The sequence below is a fragment of the Camelus bactrianus genome, chromosome 3, assembly GCF_048773025.1.
Source record: "Camelus bactrianus isolate YW-2024 breed Bactrian camel chromosome 3, ASM4877302v1, whole genome shotgun sequence".
NCBI lineage: Eukaryota > Metazoa > Chordata > Mammalia > Artiodactyla > Camelidae > Camelus > Camelus bactrianus.
Window position 1 is genome coordinate 42295983 of NC_133541.1, and position 27240 is coordinate 42323222.

Below are 27240 nucleotides of genomic sequence, written 5' to 3' on the forward strand. Positions count from 1 at the left end.
CTTGAAAATTCTGTATTTGTTTTTCTTTTCGTATACATTTGTACTACCAGTGCTAGTTTTTTCACAGTTGTGTTCTAGTTAGCTTTTACTTTAGTGACATCTAATAATTGTTCCCTAGCCCCCATCCTTTCTTTTCATTCAGTCTCCCCATGATTTTCTGACCTCTGGAGTGCCCAGTATTGAGGGCTAAACAAGTGGGTTGCTGGAACAGCAGAAGGAGAAAATCTCTTACGTTAAGATGGTCTCCATTGTTCTTCCAGAGGTACCGCTATAAATACACACCACCATTTTTCAAAAGACTGTAACTTTAGACAGTTTAAGTGTATTCTGTGTGGAGATAAAGTTTAAAATGCAGCTCATAAGGAGAGTATACTGAAGTCTTATTCCAGATATTCTGAGTTATGTTGTATGTTGAAAAATCCTTTTTTGAAAGTAAAAGATGTATAGATGATGAGATATGTTAAAAATGTGAATGAAATTTACCTGGCAAAAAGCTGGTGAAAATGTTAGTGTAAATATATAATGGGATATTGCTACATCATAAATACCACATAAGTTCTCTCTACTGCTCTGTCTGAAGAGAGGTGTTAGAGTTTGACATGGAGATAGTTGTATAGAGTAGGGCACATCTGCATACTTTTTATCTTGTAGTTTATACTTTGTAGTAGAATTTCCTTAGTTGTATCAATTTTTATGACCTTTTTTTTGTTTGCTATATTACCAAAAAAAGCTTTAGTGTAAATGTTGCCAAAATAATATCATGGCCCAAGTGTCCCATTAAGCTCAGCATTTTATGAATCAGCAAGACCAATCCCATCTTTCCTTCCTGTCATTTTTTGGTCCTTATCTCATTCTTTCTCCCCCAAGTAAGTGCATGTCTATGCTTAAGTATATACCCACGCTGATACCCAGTCTTCTTTTTCTCACCCCAGTTCTGGGGGAAAACATCCCAGAGGTCTTACAAAGATGGGACAGAGTTCAAGGACTATCTCCTATTATTTTGTCACTCTTAAAATATCCTTTATGGGACATGTACATCCTGAGTTAAGATAGCAATTAGTAGATATATCTGTGTTTGAGATGTTCTTTAGTATAAAGTATTAAGCAGTTATAGAGCACACAACCTGTAGAGTCAAAGGATCTCATTTGTGAGGATTAGAAAAGATGACTGTATCAATTATAAGTACATTTGGGGAAATGGAGGATTAATTGGTGAGAGTGATTTTGAAGATGTAGCTATAAATGCTTGAAATTTTAGTATAATTATTAGTTACAATAGAACTTTAAAAACAACAATGGAATTTTACCATTATATCACTTATTATCATGGGAATTTTGCTTTAGTTATATTTGGCTCCCATTTTATATAAAGCCTTTATCATTTGAATATAAACTTAAACTTTTACAGCATGGATTTTAGGAAGACTATTTAGATGAATCTTCAGTGGTTCTATTTTTTAATATAGGAAATGCTATGTCCAGAAGCTCTCCAAATGAAGGTATTTTTAATGATTAACTTTCTGCAGAAAACAAGATACTGTATGGTTTCTAGATTACAGTGCTCTAGGGAGTGCATATGGAAATGGAACTCTGTTAGGATTCAATTTTATTAAATACATAAGGTTTTGCACCTTATGGTTAAGTATCCAGTTGCACCCAACTTAGGCAATTCGGTTATAATTTTTACATTAAGTGTTACTTTGTCCCTATGGGCAGATTTAGAATTTGCATTGTTGGGTGTAATGTCTAATTTGTACTTTAGTTTATATATAGTTAAGTGTGTATTACATTTAATGAACGAGAAAAATTAACTTAATTTTTGTACACAGTTTAATGGGGCAGCATTCATTAATAATTTGAATGTATACTATGTGATAGGCCCTGGGAATATAGAAATGAATAAATCAAACAAAAAAATCCCTGCTCTTATGTTGTACACTTAGCTAACAGTGGAGAATAGGTATATTTAGTTCTGTGATCCCATGATAAAATTAAGGGAGTAATTGTGTATTGCACTAGGAATAATATGCTGTTTACAAGTGATGTCACTTGCCAAGTTTACACATCTGATTTAGAGGAAACAAAGATTTCAGACTTAATTGAGGACACATGTATTTGATATCTTTCTTGGGGTAACTCTTTCTGGTCTTTGAAGACTGTCTTGAAACCATCAGCAGAATTTATTTTAAAAAAAAAAAACCCTCCAGTTGAGGCAGTAATTTAAGATTGAGTGATTATTCACTGGGGCACAGTTTTCACATCCAGAAATCTAGGGTTTTTAAGGTTCGGACCTCCCTTTGGGCTGTTAAAGCTATGGGTATTATTCATAAAAATAAAAAACTAAAATGTAAAAAATGGCCTGGGGTTTCTAAACCGTGTGCCCTGTGGTCAGTCCCATTTCCCTTGATATTGAGCAGGGAGCCATTGTAAACAGGACCATTCTAATCCATATGCAGTTGGCAGCTTTAGTCTTTCACAGACTAACAAGTGAGACCACTGTGAGCCCTATAGCTCCTTTAGTTTTCGCATGGGTGCTTCATCACATGGAGGCTGGGGAAGGAGGAGCCAGGGAAAAGAAACACTTTGTCTTCAGACTTAGAAAGTACACTTGGAAAAGAAAAGAGAATCTTTTGAATAAAATCAGAAGGAAAAACATGCATGCAAACAAGATTCTGGAATTGTACAAAATAATACATACTCAGACTCTTTGCATGGGAGTTCAAAACTTTTTGGCCAGTGTAAGATTTTTGTCATAAAAGGAAGCAATTTTTAATGTTCAGTTCTTAGTTTCCAATCTTGTGAGCTTCCTGGTATTTAAGTAATATTTTTGACAATGAGAACAATTAAATTATGTGGGAATTTGGCCCCTAAAATTTATTTTCCAGTATCTTTCCCTGGATACAATTAGCTGTAGCCTTGTCTACTAAGAGATGAATTAGATGACCCCATAAATTCTCTTTCGTAGCCATCCAGGGGGATTTTTAAAATATTTTTTATACCACAGGAACACCCTCCCTGTTTTCTCATGTATCAGTTGAATTCTTAAAATGGTTACATTTTTCTTGTTCTCTGTGACTAAATTTTACCTATTTTCCAATCTTTAGGCAAAGAATGGCATTAATTGGGACAGACGGAAAATCTAACAGGGCCTCTTCCCCCATCTCCTGAAGCTTGTATCGTGTCCACTTCCTTTATGACTACCACCCCACAGAGGAACTCCCATCCCTGTTTTTGTTCTCTTTGGTTCATATTTGTTGTTGGGCAGTGGACCTGCAGGTAGACAGGGACAGATGGGCTTTAAAGAGGGAACTCTGGTGGTCACTATTCCTGCACCTCTTGCTTGCTGGTCTTTTCTCCCATCAGCTGTCTCTTGTTTTTTCAGTGGCGAGAGACAGTAAATCCTAGAGAGGAGAGGTATTCTCACCATGTCTTTCATTCCCCTTTATGGCCCTGTCCCATCTTCTCCTTTTCCAAACTACGTCTTAACAAATCATACCTAGGGGAGTGTTTTGGGGTTTTGTGGTGGTGGTGGTTTTTGTTTGTTTGTTTGTTTGTTTTAACAGAATAGATTTCTGTTATCAGCTATTGTACTTCAGGAAGTCTGGGACTTGAGTACTGAGAATCTGAATATTTCTGGGTTATGCAGGTGCTTTTGATGCCCAGTTCGATTTGAGAATTATTAGATACCTATGTACCTCAGAAACTATAGGAGTTCTGAGTCCTCAGTCATAAGAGTCCATACCAGTGAGACATGGCAGATAGGGCCACAGGTACCAGGGGCTCATAAACTAACAGCCAAAGCTTCAGGAGTGAGAGAGCAGTTTAATTTAACTGAAATCATCCTGTTGTGGGGGTTGGTTTTTACAGTATCATACTTAAAATATATTAGCTTTGTCCTCTTTTACATTCCTTTTAATTTGTAAGTTGATAGAAAGCTGCACTTGAAGATGTGATGGGTAAGCTGACATCGTCACCCCTGCCCCCCTAAAAAGGATGAGACTAATAAAAAATGTATACTTTGTTTGCATAAATGGTATATATAACTAGATTCTTTATATAGAGGATCTACATTGTTTTTCTTCATAATGATCTAGTGTTTCCTTAGTTTCTTTCATTTTCATATTAATATGGGAATTCTAAACATGTATTTTGATGGTATTTCTCTTTAACATTCTTTATCACCATCATCATCATATTAGAGAGCTAAAAGAGTTTATGAGGGGCTGACTCCTCAGAGGGGGAAGGAATTATAGAGGAAGTGTCTTTTGAGCTGAGCCTTTAAAAGACAGAAGAAGTGAGTTTAGAGATTAGTATTCTCTGTTCTTAGAAGGATATTCCAGGTACAGGAAAATGTGAGCAAACGCAACAGGCATGTTTGAGAAACAGCAGGCCCTGCTCCCTTGGGGCCAAAGTGTAGGCTCCTTGAAAGAAAAGGGTAAAAGAGTAGATTAGGGGTAGCGTGTCAGGAGCTTTAAAGTAATTTCTGTTTGGACTTTATTCTGTGTGTCATAGTTTTTACAGGGAAATGGGTTCCATAAATATAATTGTAGCACCACATCTTAGAAGGATAAAGTCTTTTATTTGAGTATTTCAGAACTTTAAAAACTGCATACTACGTGCAAGTGTCCGTATCATATGAAGAAAATACCTTTAAAGGCTTTCTTGTGACACAGTTTGTTGTCCTGTGACTCTGTGGCAGGCCTGTCCTGAGAGGACTGGGACTTGGGGCAACTGTGAAATAAATAATAGCCTCATCATACAGAGGACAGCTGAGCTGCAGTAGGGTCTTCTGCCTCTCCGGGCTTGGGGCTTCTCCCTGCTTTGGCAGATCTGTATTCTTCTCTGCTGCCCTGCCCTCTTCCACTTGCCCCCTGCCTTCCCCTCCCATTAACTTACCAGTACTTTGAACCTTGGGTCTGAAGGTCTCTGTCATCTTGCTATCCCTTGTAGGAAACCACATGCCTAACCTGATGAAAACAGCAGATTTTGCTATGTTTTCAGCAACTGATGAGTATTGCAAATTACTGTCTTTTAACATCTCCTTAAAGTTAAAACTGTGTGCTTAATAATTTGTATACTTAATAGCATAAGTGTTTAACATGATGGTTTGTATAAATGTAAAACCTAGGAATTTTATTAAGACCTAGTGTAATAATTGCTAGCAGATAAGAAGGGCAAAAACTAGTTGAAAGGACTAGTTCACCCTCAGTCGTCACTCATTATCCTTTAGAGAATATTCCTTAAAGGGTACATTAGAAGTCATAGTTGTCTACAGTCAGTATCAAAATTTTGCTTTAACAATATATTTTTTTAACATTTTATATCTTTTTTGGTTATTATCTGAAGTCTATGAAGACTAAAAGTACCATAATGGGTTAGGAGTAATGTTTCTGAATGGATATTTATTTTCAGAAAGCCAATTACTTTGAAATCACATTAGATACTATTTCAGTACAATTTTTAAAATGTAACATAGTTTTTTCCCCACAGATTAGTTTTCCAAAAATAAAAAAATTTGTAACAGTGGCGTGGCAGAGGATCTGGGATCTGGGACCGCGGCGAAATCAAGGAGAGCCTCTTCATTTAGCATGAAGGAAATAGAATCCTCAGGCACTGCTAGTGGGAGGGTAAGAGGTACAACCCCCACTGAAGGATTGGTTTGTGCGAAGGCATCTCTCAAAATTTAAGGTACACGTTTGCCTTGACCCAGCGATTCTCCCATCTAGGAATTTACTCCAGGAATATAGGCATATAGGATTTTCAATGTGGCTTTATTTATAATAGCAAAAAAAAAAAAAAAAAGGAAATTGCCTAAATGCAGGTATACAGGGGACTGGTAAATATTGTAAATTGTGGTGGAATTCCTTGCAGTTCTAAAAAAGAAGGAAGCAATGGAGAAATAGAGCACTTGTGGTGTTTACTATTTGTGTAAAGAGGAAGAAAACAGATTATATTTGTGTTTCCTTCTATGTAACTAAACTACTCCTGAGTGAATACAAGGGAATTAAATCACATTAGTTTTCATGGAGTGAGACGTGGCTGAATGGGGGCACAGGGTTGGAGGGAGAGTTTTGTCACTGCAAATACTCTTTTGTTTTCTGTGTTTGGAGTTTTGAAAGTATTAGTTCTTGAAAAATAAGATCTAAGAGGTAAATTATGAAGGAAGAGTCTTGAAAAATTTAATCATTAAAATATATTGTTTTAATAAAATGTTTTAGTTTGCTTGCTTGAAAAGTAACATTGCTCTAAGGGGGAAAACGTGGGCCGTTTAGGGGAGGCATGTGTGTTTAATTAAATTGCTTCTTCAACAATATTAAAAATCAATCAGTTGTGATTTGGGCAGAACATATTAAAACCCTGTGGGAAACCGGTTTGCTCTGAACTTCTACCGGGAAGAGAAGGGGTTAAAGGTGTGATGCAGGTAAAGGAAGGGTTAAGGGTATTATGCTAGCTGTTAAGTAAAAAGGAAGTGCATTACAAAATGCTGAGCTCAGGAGTCTGGCTGCCAGCCAAGCCTTTGCTTTCTTCACTACAGCTGAGGGCTTTCGAAGCTTCCCACCAGTGGGTTTGTCTGAACTGTTTAGGAATGCGGCCGCGGTCGCCAGCTGACGTCAGCGCCGCCGGTTCAGCGGAGGGCCAGAGCCCGGACTGACAGCGTGGGGGGCGGGGCCTCCGTGTGACTGACAAGGCCGGGGGCCGGGCGGCGTGTGTGTGACTGACACAGCGGAGGCGGGGCGCCGCTCAGCTTTGCGGTTGCTTAGTGAATGTTAAATTCGGATTATAGATTTTCCTTGTAGTAAGGTGAAAGACTCCCCTCCCCCCGTCGTTTTCGAAAGCCAGGGTTCTGTGTTGCTCCAGTTTAAATAGTAAGTATAAGCATAAAATTAAATATTTATAACTTACATATCAAATTGTCGAATTTCATGGGCCATTTTATTTGTTTTTGTTTCTGAGAGGGAGCGAAACAGTAAAAACTACGGTGGTTTGCAAGAGGAGGAGGGAGGGGCCAGAGAAGATGATTTTTTGCTGGATATGAGGTTCTTGATTTTTTTAACCTAAAGTCCATTTTATTTCAGAATTCGTTCGAGAGAGAAATTGTAAAAACTTTCAAATGCAATTCTGTAAAACGAAAGATCGAAAAGGAGAAATACTGTGTGGAAAACTGCCAGTATTGAATACAGCTCTGTTAAAACCACCTATGGGCAAGATAGGTTTGGTTATTGCTGCTGATGCATTCTTCATCCCTTAAAGAAAAATGTGGGTTTTTTCTGGGGACATCTTACAAAGATCATGTTTAAATCTGCATAACCCTCTCCCGCTTATCTCCTGTTTTCATATGATTAATTTTACTTTTAAAAACCTGTGTTACTCTCAGCTATCTGTTACTTAGATCATTTTGCTTAGTCATGTCCAAGTTTTGTTAATCTTCTGGTTCTTAGTTAATGTGAGTCATAGTCAGAAATGCAAGTTATTAGCTTTTTGTGTGTGTGGAGAGGGATCTGCAGGGAATGAGAAGTGTGGGTGGTGAGCGTGGAGTGAAATACAAATTTATAAACAAGGATTTAAAGAGAGCCACTAAACTTCATGGAAAACTTTGTTACTTGACTGAGCCAATAAAGGAAGACTATTTCAAGTGGCTGCTGAAGTTATCTGGTATAGTTAATTTAATTGACTCAATTTGAGTAGCTGTTTCAGGGACCCCAAATTTATAAAAGAATGTTGTTATGACTTTCGATAGAGGAAGTTTTAGCCTTTCATGAAAGGAAGGCTTAATGCTTATTTGTCTTTCTTGTTAAGAAGCTGCTTCTGCATGATCTTGATCACTTCCTTAGGCATTGATGGCACTCACTTTCTGCAGTCAGTCGCTGTAATTGCACCTATGTGTAGCAGCCCAGCTAAGGTAAAGTTAGCCTACAGACCAGGAAGAAAAACAACAACAACAAAAAATAGGACAGACCCCCCCCCCCCCAAAAAACCAGAACCTTCTTTGGCAAAAGGCAATGTGCTCAGCCCTAAATTGAGAGTTCCACAGAATTGAAGTGTTCTGAGTTTGTGAATAGTATCATGATAATTGATCTATTTTTCTCTTAAACATCAGGCTAGACTTCAAGAACTTGTGTATTTTACTTAGATACCTTTGGCAATGATACACTTCATCCAGAGTAATAAAAGTATAAAGAACTATCAACTATTCTGTTATATTGGGTTCAAATATTAAGGTTATTTCATTTAACACATGGAATATCCAACAGGAATATTTGATGCATTGAATTAGGAGAGAGGTTATGAATTCTTGCTTTAGTCAGCAATTGCATGACTTTGTTCATTCACTTTTGACCTCACTATGGTTTTTTTAGGGGAAGTACTTTTAATTAGTTGCCCCATAAGGGGACTCAAGGTGGAAAAAGGCTATTATCAAAACAAAAATATTCTAAGCAATAATACAGTATGGTTGGGCTCCCTAGGAATAAGGCAGCAGAAGAAATGAGGACCTGGTGTGAATGCTCACTAGTCTCTCCATCTCCTTGCTTGTGTAAAGCAACCCAGCATCACTGTTGTACAGTCCTCACTGGCTCTGCCCTGTGCTCTGGGAGTGAAGCCACGAGTGATTTGAGTGTGGATTTAGAATTAGAATTTCCTTTCTTTGTTTTTGCAAAAATAGTTATCATTTCACTTCTTCTAAGATAAAAGCTCTTCAAAATACAGAGTAAATGCTTATGTCTTGTTATTTGAGCCTGTGTTTGGACTCTCTAGAAGAAAAGTATGACTTAATCATCTACTTTTTAAGCTCTTTTAATACCAACTAAGGTGAGCACATTTTGAGTTATAAAGGATAGGAACATGACAGAAATTGCTGCCCAGCAGTCTTGATGTTAGTGAAGAAGGGCCTTTTTGTTCGAAGTGTTTGCCCAAAACTGCAGTGTGTTTTTGCTGCCCAAATACAATGATATATTTCAGGGAGTTTCAACCTTGTCTTTAATTAGAACCCTTTAAAATTACTTTTGTCTAGTTAACCCGTGTTTTAAAAGGTATTGTCTACAAATACATTTGCATTTGTAATTATTGCATTATTCAATTAAAAAGACATTATAGGAGAAAATATTGAACAGCCACAAATAATTAATATAACCACACTCTGTTGATTTAATTCCAGCTCACAAGAAAAAAAAAAGATGTTTATTAGCCTTGTAGCTTCCCCTAGTCAACCTTTAATTTCTATTAGACGGTTTGAAACTTCGGGCAAAAATGTATATACTTTATTACTGTTTCCAGTGAACCAATAGGGTATTGTGGCTGGGGCTCCTACACTTGAGACCTCATAATTAAAAGAGAAGAACCTCATGGGAGAAAGTTGAGCTACTTTACATACAGGGATGAAACTATTGAGTGGATCAGGATTTCAACTATCATAGTTCAGATCTAGCGCCTTGTTTATTTGGAATCGGGTGAGGGGAAAGCAGCATTCTTGGTTTAAAGATCCTGTGATGGCTCAGGCATAGTATTATGGTTTCAGTATGTTTCAGAGCTTGTATTTAGAAATTTCCCCTCCTGTTTCCTTGCATATCAGGAATTAGTGATGTGAAGGCATTTCTTTTTATGTTATTTGGAGCAGCTGGCAGCACATTTGTGTCTTAGTTCTGGTTAGTGTTTTAACTGTTTGCATATTCCTTTTATGGGCTACTTCTTGGCTTCTTTTGAGATGGAATTGAAGAGAGCAAGTTCAGCCCTGAAAACAGATTGTCAAAACCAGAAAAGAGGCACATTGTGCTCAGTTTTCAAAACTCTTCTGTTAATCTGTGTTTTGGTTTCTAAGAGCATTGCTGAAGAATCTGTTTTCTCATGAGTGTCCATCTTGAATATTAAATTTAAAATGGTTTATTGTGAATTACCTCTCATTTAGGTTGATTTCTCATATGGCTTCTCGTCTTACTGTTGAAGGTGTTTGTAATTAAAATTTATTTTCTGTTCCCATTCATTCATTCTTTTCTCAGATATTTTTTGAACGTCTACTGTGTACCAGACTACGTAAGGTGCTAGGAACATATTGCTGAATAAAATCAGTTCTCTCACAGTCTAATGGAAATTAGCATTAGCTTGCATTCTAATGGAAATTAGAGATCATAAATTTTATCTGACAGAAGTTCCTGAGGGGAGAAGGAACTGATATATACAAGGAATTGAAAGGAACCCAACATGGGTGGTGAACTAGAGGAAAATGAGGAGACAGTGATGCCTGATGGGGTAGGAGAAATGGGCAGGGCAAGATCCTGTAAAGTGTTTCTAGGCAGTTGTAAGGAATTGGCTTTTATCCTGAGTCCAGTAGGCGGCCACCCTCCTATTGCTGTGTGGAGAATAGGTTGGTAAGGGCAAGTGTGGAAGAAAGCTTCCAGTGAAGAGGGTGGTTGCAGTAGTTCAGCCAATATTAGGTTGGACTAGTGTGGGGCAGTGGAAATGAAGAGCAGTGTTTAGTGATGAAATTAGGTGTGGTGGGTGAAGACGAGGAAAGAATCGGATTTGGATTTGCATCTAAGTTTGCGCTCTTCATCAGGGAGGTCAGATGGGTAGAGTGGCTGAGATCCTTTTTTCTTTTGCTCTATATGATTAGCTGTGCTTTTAATATTTGAAGATACAAGATTTTAACTTTTATTTGTTGAGTATCTTATTAACTCAGACCGAATTATTTAACAGTGGAAGACTTCTGTTTCCTCTGTGAAAGAGGAGATGCCTTACAATAGTTATACAACAGACAGCCCCCAAACTGAAGAACTCAGCATGAAGGAACTCTGCTGTGCTCATTAAATATAATTGGGAGGTATATAAAATAAGGCTGTGTTTGTTTCAGAGGAGTGAATACTCTACCTCTTTTGATTAATTGATTTTTAAATATTTCTTTGCTTATTTTTATATTCTTTTTCCCTAAAGAGTTTTGGATGGCTTAAAGAAAAAGACATACTACAATAGAAATAAAAAATAACAAGTATAGAGATCTGTCAGTTGACTAGTTTATGAAAATTGAAAGTAGTATATAGGTTTGTTATTGGAATAGTGTTAGTTAAAATCAGGACATTGTTCCAGTCTCAGTACATTTATGTACTAGATAGAAGGTTGGAAAGTTGGTGGTTTATGATGCTATTTTTCATTTCTGCAGATGATGCCATTAACTTATGCATAGTAGGAACTGCCTTTGACTTGTCTTTCTGGCTGATATGTCCAGACTTTCTCATGTGATTCTCCTTAAAACTAGTTGCACATTTATGATAGAGCCACTTAATAATATTTGTGACTGTGGAACAGAATAAATAATGCTTCATTTGGCACTTTTCTCTAAGTAGGTGAGATACCTGATTATATAGACTAGATTGGATTGGAAATGCTGGGTTTAGTCCAAGATAAGACTTTCTTGAAGGTGGGGGTATGGCAAATAGCATCACAGGATAACAGAACCAAGACTTCTAGTAATAGAGACAGAAGTAACAGAAACTACAACAAAAATTGTACACTGTTCTTTGCACTATGCTAATCCCTTTCTCTGCGTTATTTTATTCAAACCTTAATCCTCAAAGGAGGCTGTGAAATAGATGGTGTTTGAATCCTCACTTTATAGGAAATCGGGAGCTCAAGGATATAGAGCTGCTAACAAATCCCAGAGTTGGGACTTGAACTCAGGTTTGACTGGCTCCAAAGCCCATTCTCTCGTTCGCTGTTCTCTATGGCTGGAACACAGAACTAACTTTCTGTGTTTCTGCAGGCTTTTCTGGAGTAATGTGGTAAACAGAGAAGTTAATGTGGTGGAGCTCAAATAGGCTTTTGCTTATTAGTTTAGAAGCTGAAATGTATGAAGTCTTTAAGTTAGTTTAGAGGTATTTTGAATGTTATAAAAAAGTGTTATTTAAATGTATGGCACAGAACTACTTAAGATAGAACTACTTACTGATTCCTATATAATAATATCTTTGTATGTTGGGATGGATATGAAGTGAGAACTGGGATTGGCCGCATAAAGGTTCTGGGCCCCATTTCTCTACAACTCGTAGATGTCACAGTTAGGAGATAGCATCTCTAGTCACCTAAAAGCCATCTTTCAGTATGTGTTGCTGGATGAGCTCGAGTCAGTTAACATATTTGCTACATTCTACCCCAGAAAGAATTTTCTTTTTTCTTCCTTTTTTTTTTTTTTTTTGATTTGTTTTAAACAACTGAGAACTTTAAGGGCAAAAGCCTTCATAAAAAATTTACCAATGAAAGGTAATGGGATCTTAAGTTATTCAAGATAAGCTTATCAGGGCTTGGAATACCAGCCGTCTGATTTTACTGTAAAACCAAAAGCACAGATCATAATCTATGTCTAACCTTCTTATGTATGGGTTGGGTGGAGGAAGAATGCAGTTCCTAGGAATCACTGGGAACAAAAGGACAAATGGAAGTAAGCTCTCTGCACATGAGCTTATAGAACAAAAGGCATTCCTTTGCTGCTCAGTGAGTCCAAATGCTGGGAAGGAGTAGAGAGAAAGGAAGCGGAAAGGCTTGGTTCTCACAGTGCTTGCTGTTCTACCTGCTGATACCTCATGGTGGCCCCCTGAAGATGAATCACCTCTGGTTACCCTTGGGATTTCCCTGTCAGTGAAACTTTTCTTCGAATAGCTTCATCTTTTCCCCCCAGGAACTGTGAGACTTCTTGAAATTTTTAAGAATTTTAGATACTCCAGCAGTAATTTCCAGGAGCCTCAGCCTCTGATTATCATGCTGCTTTTGAACTTTCTCCTAGCTGATTTTATACCTCATATACGTCTGATCTCCTCCTGGAGGTGTGATAGCATCCTGTGTCTTGACTCTCTCAGAAGTGATGAGTGACCAGCAGGTAGCCTTTTAGCCAGGTGATTAGGACCTCATGCCAATGAGACTGTGTCAAAGATTTGTTCCCTTTAGGTCCATCTCTGACAGTTGAGCTGTGCTATCTTCTTTGGCGTCACTTAGCCCAGTAGCACTAGCCTACTATCACCCTTGCATTGCAAGATAGAGTTAATTGAAATGATAGGTCGTCAAAGGTAAGTTACTAAGACTAGAAAAACACAAAGCCCATGTGAAAGAACAGAAGCTGAGGGAAGTGAGCAGATGTGAAGAGAATGAATGAGAAGGATGGACAGAAGGAGTCAGGATCCTTACCTTTGTTAGCATCCGGCCTGTGGATTAGGTGAAATTAGGATGGAACACAGTTGTAGAAATGGAAAAGATTCAGTTCACAAGGCACTCATTTCTTGTCTCTGCTAGAGTGTCCTACCTCAGTATATATTATCTACATTAAACAGGTTAAGAAGATTTCTAAACTAAAATTACTCAAATGTGCCAACTAAACGCCAACTAAAATTATTCAAGTTCGGTTTTAAAAGTGGATTTTTTTGAGTATAAATAAATCCAAGTTCTTAATGAAGCCTTCACATAGGTAGAAAAGCTGTTTGTTCTTTTCTTATGAATATCTTTTTCAGATACTGTTAGAGGAAACAGATTCAGAACTGTAGAACACAGGAGCTGGAAGGACTGTCTGAGAGACTGTGACTTCAATGTGTGAGTAGAGTTTGAAAGATAAGTGAAAACCAAAGCTAATCCAAAAAGGTGCATATTAGCATGTGCCTTTTTCCTAATGTTCCAGGTTGTTAACAGTATAAGTAAGTATATCCTTACTTCTTAAAAGTGTACTTCTTAATATGCACAATTAGGAAGGATTTATGTTTTGAAATACTAGAAATGAATGTCTTTTTCTATTCTTAAAGAATTGGTGTACTCAGAATTTTGGAGAATGGGTGGATTGTTGATCTGTAAAATTTTCAAGTGGATTGTACATATCACAGTTTTTGCTATGGCATAAGCCAAATATGTGATTTTCTTAAATGGAGGCTCTAAGAATGACCTTGAACCCAACTGAAAACCATTGAGGATATCACTGAATGGTGGAGTTTTACAGCTGGAAGTTAGTTTAGAGGTTGATTTAACCATTATATCAATTTACAAATGAGAAAACTAAGGGAATGAGAAATTAAGTTGGTGTGTAGAGGGCTAAACATCTAGTAGTCAGAGAGAACCAAGGCCCCATGCTCTTGACTTGCAGTTCATTTCTGTTATCAGCACCGGTAAGGTGCTTTGAACATGGATAAAGCTAAAGGAATAGAAAACAACAATTGCTTTTGTTCATGACACATTTTGAAAAATCTCGATAATTTTAACACAAAGAAGGATTTGATGCTAAACAAGTCTATCACTTCTATTTAACTGAAACCTCCTAGTACCTTGCAAAATGAAATACGGGGTAAGACATGGAAACAAATATTTCAGAAGGAAGTAGTATGGATGATGGGAGGAATATGGATGTGATACTTACTGTAAGGACAGAGATGAGAATATGGCCTTTAAGATGCTCCTTTGAATTCTTCATTGTGTGGGTAAAGTGTTGTAATTCAAGAAATATACCTAGTTTGCTAAGACACCTTGCCTTTCACATCCATCAGCTCCTGTTTATAATTTAGTTGGATTAGTTTCCATATAGAGTGATGAGCTCTTTTTTCCCAGGAAAGCCATTGTGTCCTATAACATAGAGTTGAGTTCCTTGCCCTTCATAGTTTATACCATCAGCAGCCCAGACTTCTACAGTCACTCAATAGATTTGGCTGACCAGAGAGTTCACAAAGATGAAAAGATTATTCTGTAATTATCTTTTGATTGTATTACTTTTGCTGGCTCCATTCTAGTTCACATGAGCCAGTGCTGTGCTCTGGCCTCACTATTTATTTGATTTTCTTTTTCATTTGTGTTTAAGGCTACAATACTAAGATGTTAACATTAAGTTCTGCTTCCAGTCATCAGAGGTCTAACTGTGCCACCCATTAAGGTAGCCACTACCACATGTGACATTTAAATTTAAATTAATTAAAATTAAATAACATCAAAAGTTCGGTTCCTCAGTTACGCATTTCAAGTGCTCTAAGTATATATGATTAGTGGCTACTGTATTAAACAGCTCATGTGTAGAACATTTCCATCATTGTAGAAAGTGCTATTAGACACCGCTGGTCTGGACTGTCATTCTGCATCCGCACACTAGAAGCCTATCTGAAAGCCCCTCAGGACAATGGTAGTATACAGCTACTTCTGTCTGGTTGGATTCGTTACAGAAGAGGACCTGTAACAATGGGCTGATCGGGGCTAGAGTCAGGTGTGCAGCTGGATTAGAGGTAACCATGGTTTTATTAATAGAAAGATCCTGGAAATTGCAGTCAGAAGATCTGGATTGAGATCCAGCTCTGCTTCTTACTGTCCATAGAGACTTTGATGTCTTTAAACTTCAGTTTCTTCACTTGTAAAATGAGGATCATATGTCACAAGATTGTTGTGTCAAGTGAATTGGAAAGTACTCAGTAAACTGTAAAGTCTATACAAGTATTCTTATGGTCTGTAGGAACTACATGTACCAGCAGTGTTAATTTGCAATAGTAATCTTTAAATTCTGTTATCCTTGCTTCAAAGGTATATCACACTGAACTGATTGATGGAGAACTAGACTACACAAAGAAGCCAACATGTGCTTTAGAGATCACCAAATAGTCTAATGACAATATAGGATTAGGTTATGGATCATGTTCTAACAATATCTAAAGGTTCTAACAATATTATAGACATTTCACTTGCTCCTGGACCAGTAAGTGACTCACTTAACATCAAGTGAAAGGAAAGATCATTTATAATAAGGTTTTTTAATGTTCTCTGTAGAGCAGCTTCTAGTATTTTAACAAAGTACGTATTTTTTTTCCCGGTCTCACAGAGAGAGTATGGTATTGGGCGCTGTAAGTTGCAGTGGAGCAGAGGCTGCTGGGGAGTGGGGTGGATAGTGTGTGGGGAGGAGCACATTAGACCAGAATGACTTGGCCACTGATTATTAAAAAGCAGTTATAGACATTGCATTTGTCCTAGTTTCTTGCCTTAGATGAATAGAAACAAAATACCTGAAGCAACTTATTGTTAGTAAAGAATACAAGTAAAATCTTCAGCAAGTGATATTGCTATGAATCAGCTGGTACCACACAGATGGTAAGTTTCACTTTGTTTATTCCAACCCTACATTCCACTGTCAGTAGGATGGTTATCTATGCATTCAGCTCTGCACAAATTGTACAAGCCAGTGAGCCTTTTGCCCAGACTCATAAAATGAAAGCAAGAATGTTAGAAACCAAAAACATTTCATATGTTTAAAAGTTGAGCTTTTTGTTTTTGTGAATTTTCCCCTCAGTTTAATACTGAATTTTGACACTGGCTGACAGCATTTTACCCCTCCAAGGCCACCTCCTCTATGAACCTTTATTCCTTCCTTGCCCCTCACCCTCTGTCCCCCACAAATGAGCTGCCCTTTCTCTGTATTTTCTTAGCACTTTGCTTGTACTTTCACTACTGCTTGCTGTTTCTGCCTCTCTTACTTATGGTGATAGTAAATTTTTGAAGCAGGCAGGATGTTATGAGTTGCTATCTCAAGACTATAGTTTTCAAAGAAAGACAAGGACTGTCATGAAGGAGAGGAATTAAAATTCTCTGTGCGGGTTCTGAGGGCAGATGTAGGACTGGGAGTGGAAATTAGAAGGGGATGAACTTTAATGTAAGGAGTATCTTTTTCCATCTTTCTAAAAATAAGAGGAACCGCTTAAGTATTTGAGCTGAGGCTAGATAACTGCTTATCGGAGATGATGTTACAGGGATTAAGATATAAGGCAGAGGGTTTGATTAGGTCATTTTTGGTAATTACTAGCTCTGAGAGAATTATGATCATATTTATTGGGAACTTCAGGACAAACCTAAGGGAGAACATAAACACGTGGAGAATGTCTCCTGAGGTGTAGGGCATAGAGAAGGAACCAGGACTCAGACCCAGGCCTCCCTCAGAGAGAACAGATGCTGACAAGGACTATTGGCTTTCTCTTCAGGCAGTTCAAGATCCGTTTTAATTCATTACCTTTAATCTTGAGCTTCATCCTGGTCATTTCCCAGGGTCATGGTAACGTCAAAGAGCAAACCTCCCTTTTAGATTTGTTCCAGCTCTGGTGCCAATAGCCTGTCCATGCTTGGGATCATTCTTGTTGGGGAGAAGTGGATTATGAATGTGGATCCTGGAGTCAGTCTGCCTGGGATTGAATCTTGTCTGTTCTGTGCAGCTTTCAGCAAGTTAATTAAGTTCTCTTCGGTGCCTCAGTTTTCTAGTCTGTAAATATTAGGGAATATTTGGGAATAATATCATTTTATCAAAACTAAGACCTTGATTATAAGAAGGACCATTGCTTTACCACTAATAGAAAATATCCTGTATACTTAACTATAATCCGTTGTACCGTTGATATATCTCAGTTTCAGAGAGTTAAAATAGAGGGAAAACCTACCTGTTAGGGTTGTTATGAGGGTAACTGATATTTGCAAAGCATGTATACTTGTAGTATCTGATACAAAATAAGCATTCCAAGTGTTAGCTCTTCTTTACTGTTGGACCTGTCCTAGTTAGAAAAGTTTATTTAGTCATCTAGTCAGCGTTTATGGAGCACTGTGCTTGGAAGACACTGCAGTTCTAGACCACAATCCCGCTCCAAGAGACCTCATGTTCTAATTATGGAGAAACTCAGGGAAAGAGAGACATATTCATACATCCCAGGAGTAGGGACATAACTTTTGTTGGGAGAGTCAGGAAAGGGTTCACAGAAGCAGTGGCATTAAGCTTAATCAGGAAGCTTGAGGAAGGGCTCACCAGAAAGAGAAGGCCGTCAGAGAAGGCCATTCCAGGAGAGGGAACAGCATGTGCAAAGGCACAAAGCTTATAACCAGCATGGCTGGAATGTTGAGGGTGTGGTGGCAGTAGATAGTAAAGTGGAAGAGGTAAACTACCTCAGATTTTGAAAGGTTTTGTATGTCGAGCTAGGGAGCCTGAACTTTACATTCTGTCCAGTAAGATAAGCATATAACTAGAGGTTTTAAACAGTGGGATGATGTGAACAGAATAGCTCTTCTTTCTTTCTATGTTGTTATTATGTATTTATGCCTTGTAGGATCTGCTCTTTTACATTTAGCTATGGAAATGTGGAGGCTGCTTTTAAAACCTTTGGCACAGATACCTTGTGTGACACAGTGAGGCTGCTCAGGTCATTGTGTAATTTGTAAGGTTGTTAAGATGATAATATGATGAAGTCTGGTTTTCACAATGCTATATAAATACAAACACTATATTTACCAAACTAAGCGGCAGAGTACTGGAGTGATGCAGATAAACTTTTATTATTAAATTTTTTTAATTTGATAATTTCAAACTTACAGAAAAATTGTACACATAATAATAATTAGAGAATATCGTAAACTTTTTACCTCTTTTCACTTAACATTTTAGCCAGTTTGCTTTATCATTTGAGTGCTTTTGTCTCGCTTTCTCTCCTCCTTCCTCCCTCCTATCCTCTCTATCTCCTTTCCCCCGCCCCTCTCCCACACACAGTAATTTTTTCTGAGCCACATGGGAGTGAGTTCCATGAGGACATTGTCTTACAAAGCCACAGTAGATACACTACAGGTGTCATCTTCTGCAAATTTGACACTTAACAAAAACTTAACTAATTTACTGTCCATATTCCAATTTTGTCACTTGATCTAATAGTATTCTTTATAGGATTTTTTTTTTCTTCCTTCAGTAATGGGATCCAGTCTGGGTCAGGTATTGCATTTAGTTCTCTTGTCTCTTTAGCCTCCTTTAATATGGAATATTTCCAAAGACTTTACTTTTGTGATAATCGACATTTTTAAAGAATAGCGTCTCCCCCTTTTTCTTATGAAACATTCCTTATATAGGATTTTTCTCCTGTTTTCTCATGATTAGATTCAGGTTATGTATTCCCAGCCAGAATGCTACATAAGTAATATGGTCCTTCTCAGGGTGTCACTCTGGAAGCACAAGAAACCCATCTGCCCCTCATGGGTAGTGTTAATTGTAATCATTATTTGGTGAAAGTGTTTTCCAATTTCTTCACTATATAGTTATTATTTTTACCCTTGGAACTAGTAAGAGATCTATGAGGAGTTACTTTAAGACCAAGAAAATACCCTGCTCCTCATTAAAATCTCTTCCTGGAGTTGGCATAATGATTCATGCTTTGAACTAATCTTTACTGCAGTGGTTGCAAAATATTTAAACTGTCTGTATTTTTTAAGTTTGATGTTTATATGTATTCCAAGGTATGTGTTTCTTTTCTAACAGTAATCAACTATTTTTATAGAATTCTTATCTTAAATTGTTAAACTTTTTATATTTACTGTGATTCTGACTCGGTTCGTAAAACTGGAAATTTATTGTCCATACCAGTTCGGCCATATTGAGAATTCCTTTTCCAGCTACTGAAGATGGATGGCTTCCTTAGTTTCTGTGTACCTTGATGATGGCTCCTGGATGGGTTAGGTATGAGCCTGTTTATTTTAATATTATCAGTGGGGACTTAACAGCTACAATGGGCAGTATGTTAAGGGAGCTCTAATTTACATAGAACTTTCTTAATCTTTTAGTTTCTGGCAAGAAACTTAAAAGACATTTGTTCTGACTCAGCTATTAAAATGTCACATATTTCTTGCAGAAAGGAGTAAGGCACAGGCATGAATGCTACTGTGAACTTAAGTTCTTAGCCTGGTTTGATTCTCCTTACTGCAGTTAGTGCTGTAGTCATTTTTCCAAGTTTTAAAAGCTATTTTAGTGGTTCTCTTTAGGCTACTTTATTTTTCAAAATTACAGGGATGTCAGAAATATTTGAAGGGATGGAGAACATGGTCCTATTTCATTAGGTACCTTCATATTGTAACCTCTGTTGCTTTGGCTTACAGGTTTTTTGCTTAAATCTTTTTTTTTCCCCTTTCCGATATGCTCTCAGTCATGGACCTCTCCTATTTGCCTTCGGGATAGCTCCATGCTTTTTAAAGACTGGCCTGTGCCTCTCACTTTGGCTGACTGTGTTCATGAGGAAGAGTCAGCTATGAATGACTTACTACAGGCCCCTAGCTACTGTGATAAAACTAATTCTCAGTAGTTCAGAGAAAAAGGCACTTCATTTCTTACATCTGTATCATTTTATGTTTTGAGATGGCTGGGAAACGTCAGTTAAAAGCAACCCCTGTTTGTGAGAGGGACAGTCAAGTGTTGCCACTGCTTTAGGGTTCAGATTCTGAGACCTTTATTAAGTGCCTAGTTTGCATGAAGTACTGCTCATGCCGGGGGGTGGGGTTCGTCACAGAAAGACTGATGATGTGCTTCTTGCCTTAGTCAAGTGGCATGACTCTCTTGCTTTTTTAAATGAAATTTATTTTAAGAAGTAAACCTAGAAATAAACAGTTGAACTAATCAGCTGGTTTTAATTGGAAATGTGTACACTGACATGGCTAATTAATACACACCAGAACTGACCTGTTTCATATAAATATGTTATAATAATTCTTTATATGGGCATTTAATTAAAGAATATTTGAGTTTTCTGGGTTTATTATAGACAATGGCAACATTTATAAAATGTGGGCAGTAAAACTTGAGGTGGAGAATGTAAAAGGAAGGAGAGTGGAAGACAGGTAGGGCCACAATCCCCAGGCCCTCAATTTTCCTACAGAATATAGTCACAATTCTGATGTCACATATAATGTGAGTCTTAACATAGGGGAATGCAGTGCTCCTACCTGTGTTTTAATGGCAGCCTAGAGTGGAGTGGCGAGGTGGTAGAGGCGAGGGGCTCATCTGTTAAGGTGAGAAGTGGAGACTGGTTTAGAGAAAGGGCACTGGGAATTAAGGTGAGGCAATGGATAGGACAGAGAATGTAGAGGAACGCCTTGCCAAGATCTCCTGTGGCCAAGATGAGGACGATGAAGGAGTCTGATGTGACCTGGAAGTGTTGTGCTGGTTTTGACAGGAGATAAGTTGAGTGAGGTACTGGTGGATGTAAATATGTATTGTCCACATGGATATAGCTAGCAAACACCTGACTAGGAGGACTGGTCTTCAGAAGAAAACCAAGATGAAGATACAGACTTGGGAGCTGTGTGTGTGTGTGTGTGTGTGTGTGTGTGTGTGTTTTGTGGAAGGTGAGGCAATGGATGCTGTTGTCCAAGAAGAAGAAGGCTTACTCTGTGGTAAGAAAGGCCTGATGACAGTCCGAGGACAGAGTCACTGCTGAACTCTAGTAGGCACCAGTCATACAGTCATTTGTGTGAGTGGCACCCCCAGGATTTGTGCATTGGGGCCAATCCGCATGAAGGGCACTCAGATTTAGGGTCATTTAGATCCATGAAAAGTGAATGGTACTGAGAAAAAGGTGTTTTGAGAGATTGGGGGAGAATCATGCCAATGCAGTATTGCAGAAGCTAAGTGAAAGGGTTTTACAGAGTAGTGTCTGATGTTGAAGAGAGCTCAAGGAGAAATAAGCCTGAGAGGAGTCCTTTGTGCTGTGCATTTATGAGATCATTAATTACTCCCAAGAAAATCTTGACCCTGGAATGCTTGGAATGGAAGCCAGGTTGCAAGGGGTTAAGCAGTGAGAAGAGGAGAGGTGGGAAGTGGCTTGAGGAAGCAGCATCATTGAGACATGGTTATATGAACTAACTTCTTAACATCATAGAATATGAAATAATTATTTTAAAAGAATTTTGCATTTTTAAAGATTATTTTGAATTGTAGTTATGTTTTATAATTTTCCTCATTTAAAAAAATTTGTAAAAATTTTCTGTAGTATTTCAGGAAATTAGTAATATTCTCAAATTTTATTTCCCATAGTGTCTTTATTATCTCATTAAATTACATATTAATTTTAAATATTATATTTAATTTATTATATTATATTTATATTAAGATTGTTATAATATAATATATAATATTAATATATTATATTTATTAAAATATTATATTTAATATATATTTAAGTCCTATATTTCCCATAATATTATAGAAGCTGGTTTGTAGTATTCCCAGTATACATCTGTAGAAAGCAAGCTGTAATGAAAATGAATCACTTTTGTAAGACTGTACAGTGAATTTCATACTTTTCATCCCTTGATCTTTCCAATGAAACCAAAGTGTTTTTTGATCTTGAGTGAATACTTATATAGTTGAAGGTTGTAGTTAGTAATGATGGCTTATATTTCAAATATATAGTGACATAGACTTGTGTTGAGAAGATAATATAGGAACTTAAGAAAAAGATGTTGTGCTTGAAAAGACAGTAGTGAATAAATTGGGAGTTTATTCTGTACAGTCATTGCTGATGTTTGGACAGAAGAGTTATGGATGAGAGGGAAGAACCTTATAATTTGCCAGTTAGTGGGGTTTTTTTCCCCATATTGCTTAAAAGTTTGGCAATTTCAGCTACCTTCTTAATTATTCTGTTAAAGAATGAGGCTTAATTAAGCTATAGTCAGCATGTGTTAACATGGACATAAAATCAGTGTTCAGTTTGCCTTAGGAAAGTTTTGTTTCCCTTTTCTGTTTTTGTTATTGTTTTTTAGTCTTTTTTGGTACTTGGCTAAGACTGTAGTGGATTTTTCTCCTTTCTGTTTTTCTGAACTACATTAGCCATTCACAGAACAGAAGCAAATAGCCATTTTTAAAATTCATGTCTTCAAATGTTAATTTGATGCTTTGAGGCATAAATGACCTTTCTAACCAGCCCAGACTTGTCAAACAAAGGAATGATAGGAACAAGCTGCTGTTTGTTCTAATACAACAGGCTGTTTTTCACAGAGAATTTCAAAACAATTTTGCTTCCCTCTTCTCCAAAACAGTAAATTAAGTTTCAGCCTGTGTTGGTTTGAATTCAGGAAGAATTGTGTACACACAAGTGGTTCACTGGAATCCTGACCACCTGTGTACAATAAACCTCGGGCTTCAGCTTGTAGAATCTTCACATGTGTGCAGTGCATGCCTGGCTTCTCAGGCTGATAACGGGCTCAAAGTTAAACCACCGGGGTCTTAGAGTGTTGGAGGAGAGAAAGGAAGACCAAAAACAGTAGGTGAGCAGAGTGAGGCATTGTTCATAGTTTTGTATTATTCTTGTTGCAATTAATTGAAACTAGTGAAATGAACCGAGGCAGTATTTTGGAACGATTGCTGGTCTTGGCACCAGAGGACTTGGGTTTTTATCACAGCTTCACAGTTCACTTACTAGCCTTGGGCCCTGGTGTGTCATATAAACCTCAATGGGTTTATCTGTCAAATTGGAATAATACTGCTTGTCCTGCTCTGTTACCAACTCTGTACAAGGATATTTGTTGAGAGGCATCTATAAATGATGAATGTAAAAGTGTAAAAATCCTGTTGTACATTTGCCTCAATAATTATGATATTAACTTACTTATCCGCAGTTTGTTTTAAGTCTTGTCCACTGATACTAACTCTTCTTTTCCTGGATATGATGTAAGGAAGTTTTTAATTTTGAGTTTTTGATTGGGTTCTCATGTTCTAAAATAAATGACCAGGGATAAGGAAGCCAACAGAGCAAAAAATAGTCCACCTATAAATACAAATCACCCCTTTTAATGCCCTTACCACCAAATAGTTTAATGTTCAGTTATTTCCCTTCAAAGTTTAATATTACAGATAGAAGAGTAGGACACATTTGGTTTTTGGTGGATTGTTAGCTTATTTTTTTCTTCTTAGATAACATGAAAAAGGTATCATGAAAAAGGTATCATGAAAAAGGAAGAAAGAAGGAAACAATTCATTTCTGTCAAAGCAAGAATAGTGGCTTGTCAACTTAAGCTTAAAACAGTCCCCATTATGTTCTGAAATTTTTTCTTAAGTATTATTAGAGAAATTGTTAGTACTATAACAATGAAAGATTTATATCGAGTATATTTGGCTTTATTGCCTTTTATTCCCTCTCTAAGCAATGCATATAAAATTTCTATATTATATTTGGGGATTAGGTTATTTCTTAGGGGGAAAGGGATCATTTGGAAGTTTGATAGTTCTAATTAGGAGAAGGCTTTCTATTTACAAGAAAGCATACAGTGTGGCATATGATTATATTATATTAGAAAAGGGAACATTAGGATGTATGGAGGAGCTAAGAAATTACCTTTGGCTCTGAAGTAATAGCTTAGCCTCTTGACCAGAGTAATATGGTTGGTTTGTGGACTTGAACTTTATGGGGGAGGGGGGTTGGGAGGAGGATGTGGAAAACGAAAGGGAAAAGTTTGTAAACAAATTTCTTATAAATTTCACAGGATATTTAAGCTCTTACCATAGATTTGAAACAAATATGTCAGATTCCATAATTTATGATGAGCTGTTATATTTTAAGAAAGTGCTTAAAATAATTTTAACTTGGATTTGTTAAATGATACATTCCCTTGATACAGTTCTATTCCTACCACCCCAGGATTTGGTTGGAACAATTTTGTGAAAAGATCCTTGTATGGAGACCAGGGGATACTATGTTCTGGACAGAGTCCAGCTACTAACTAGTTATTTAACCTTGGGTAATTTACTTGACTTCTATGGACCTTCTTTATTTTGATAAATGATTAAAAATATGAGTAATTAAGTTAATGTCTCAAATGCTACTTAAAATTTTACTATATTTGTCCTTGGGGAATGTTATTAAAACCAGTAATGGAACTTCTTATAAGTATATATATATTCAAAATACTATATTTGTTTTTCCCTTGAAGAGTTTTCATTTAGCCAAATGGATCAATTTAAAGTTTTTGACCACAGCTGCTACAGAAATGTGTGCACAGCTACTGTTTTGGTAAACACAGACTAGTAACCAGATGGTGGTAATACTTTAAAAAGTTGAGCTGTATGGGCTGGGAAAAATCCAAGTCGAATTTTCAGTGTTTTTCCTAGGTACATTGAATTTAGTGCCCATTAAATGAGTTTGGGTGTGTTTTATTACTGCAGTAGCTAGGAAGAACAAATAGAGTATTATGTGGAATACAAATAATGCTTATTAAGCTTGCAGTTGATTCCTTCTGATAGATGTTCCAAATTGCTGTCAGACTGCATTTACTTACTCATAAACAGATGTGCTTTTGCTTTAAATCGGATAGCTATTGCAAACTTAGTTATGCATAGTTTAAACAACTGTTATGGATTACATTTTTAAATCATTGTTGATTAAATAAGCATATTTTCTAAGGTTGTTAGTTTGTGGCAGTTGTTTTCATTGACAAAATTTTATGTTTTGAAATGCTGATTAAAGTGGTGTATCATCAGTTAAGAAGTTTTTTTCAGGTCTGTAGTTCAGGATATATGCCTAAGATAAGCAATTATTATATTAAAAAAAACTTTAGTCACTGTTACCAGCAAATGAGACATTAGTAGCAATTTGGACATCAGCTGACCTGTGTCTTAACTAAACTATGCAGTAGCAGTAGTAACTTTAATCTTAAATTTTACAGGTTGATAGTGCTGGAGAATAAGTCCTCCAGTTTTAGTTTTCCCTTGTATGTGTATGTTGTTATTGTGGTTTATTTGTTAAAATCTTTGCTAGGTAGGTGCCACACTATTTATCAAATATATGAAGCTTCTATAGTTTCAGATCTCAACATTAGTAATGCTATAAGCTAACTTATTCCTGGAAGCCCTGGTCACTACCAACTCTTTTCTGACTTGATGATGGGTTCTGTCTACTTCAGTGGGTTTGTATGATAGTTCCTACTGTTTCTCAAATTATTTATTTCTGTCATACATGTGTGCATACATTGACAGCAAATATCTATTGAGTCATCATTACTAAGTATTAGGCATTGTGCTAGAACAAATAGGAACCCTAGTTCTCTGGACCATGCTTCCTAATGGGAAGATAAATGTTAAAAAAAATAACATGTAAAATTGGAGTTGTGATAAAGTGCCAGAAAGTAGAGGTACCTTAATGGTTCTTGCTCCTCAGAAGTGGAAGGAACTAGTTCTTTTCATCAATATAAAAACAATGTTACTGGCCTGTCTTTCTAGGTTATAATGATTTCCAACCTGAAATATTCTTTATGGTTAAATTATATCAGCCTGCACTCCTTTCTGCTGCCCATCATAAAAGTGTCACACTTTTAATTGTGTTAACACATGCATTATTTCATTATTGTACATGTAGTATCACTTAGGTTTAACTAGTATCATACTGCCTCATTCATGGTGATTCTTAAATATTGAACATTCTTAGTTTCCTGCTGAGTATGAAGGTTAATGAACAAAAGCAATTGCAATTTATGGTATGAGGACTATATAGCTTAAAGCTTCTCCCCACCCCCACACTATTCAGAGGCTTATTCATTGACATGTACCACCACAATTTAAAGAAAAAAATGTATTTTTAATGTGGACTTAATTGCTGATAAGAGAGAGACATGCTAGAAATATGGCTTTCAACATAAGGGTACAGATTTTCCAGAAGAACAGTTCCAATATTCTAGTTTACTAACAGCTGTTAAAAATTTAACACCCCCTTATCCAGACCCTACAACCTAATGTAAAACTATATTGAGGAGTTAGGACCCTAGAATATGAAGTAAATTATTAGTAATTGCAAGCCAGAAACTTGTTATATTTGGTTACCTTAACTCTTGATTCATAATTTTTTGGGGTCTTCAGTATTCTGTATGCTATTCATTTGGATCCTGTGTTACAGACAACAGGGAAGAGATCTAATAAAAAGTCCCACATTTTTCAAAAAGAATAATTTAGAATAATGCTACTTAAGAGTACCTAATATCAGAACAAACAGGCAATGAACACCATATAATTCTAAACATTATGCAGAGACATTAAATACACATATTAGTAAGGTAGCAGATGCTTTGGTTCTGAAATTGACATGTAAAATGGCAGTCTTTCTCTGCAGGGCTCCGCTCCAGCCAGCGCTCCTCCACATGTAATGAATAGCTAATTTCAGTCCGATGGTCCATAGGAGACTGATGGGGAACTGGGAGGAGGAAAGCACTCCAGCTCTAAGAACAGCAGGATGTGCTGAGATGTGCTTTTTAATGGAGAAACATTTTAGAACTCTTGGGGGTAAAATTCATAAAAAAGGTTGTGCATGTGTTTTTGTGTTTAAATTAAGGAATTATTAATACAGTTAGACAACCAAGAGTCTGGCAGCTATATTGCAAAAGGAACAAATCAGAATTTGGCTACTGAACTAAACTCAAAAATTGCTTTTGATAAAAACGTACTGAAACTGTCTTGTGTCCAGTGGAGCCACTTATTAGAAATAA

General features: G+C 36.9%; 1 protein-coding gene across 3 annotated transcripts in view; it reads left to right on the forward strand.

The window, feature by feature from the left end:
- ZSWIM6 (zinc finger SWIM-type containing 6) overlaps positions 1–27240 on the forward strand; it is a 175332-nt gene that overhangs the window by 53742 nt on the left and 94350 nt on the right. Inside the window, exon 1 of one of the 3 annotated variants that reach the window (XM_010966253.3) lies at positions 13514–13563. The exons of the other annotated variants lie outside the window; for them this stretch is intronic. Coding sequence (XP_010964555.1) covers positions 13560–13563 — 4 coding nt within the window. The 5' untranslated portion in view covers positions 13514–13559. Of the gene's footprint in view, positions 1–13513; positions 13564–27240 lie in introns of those variants that run through there. 3 annotated transcript variants of the gene reach the window in all.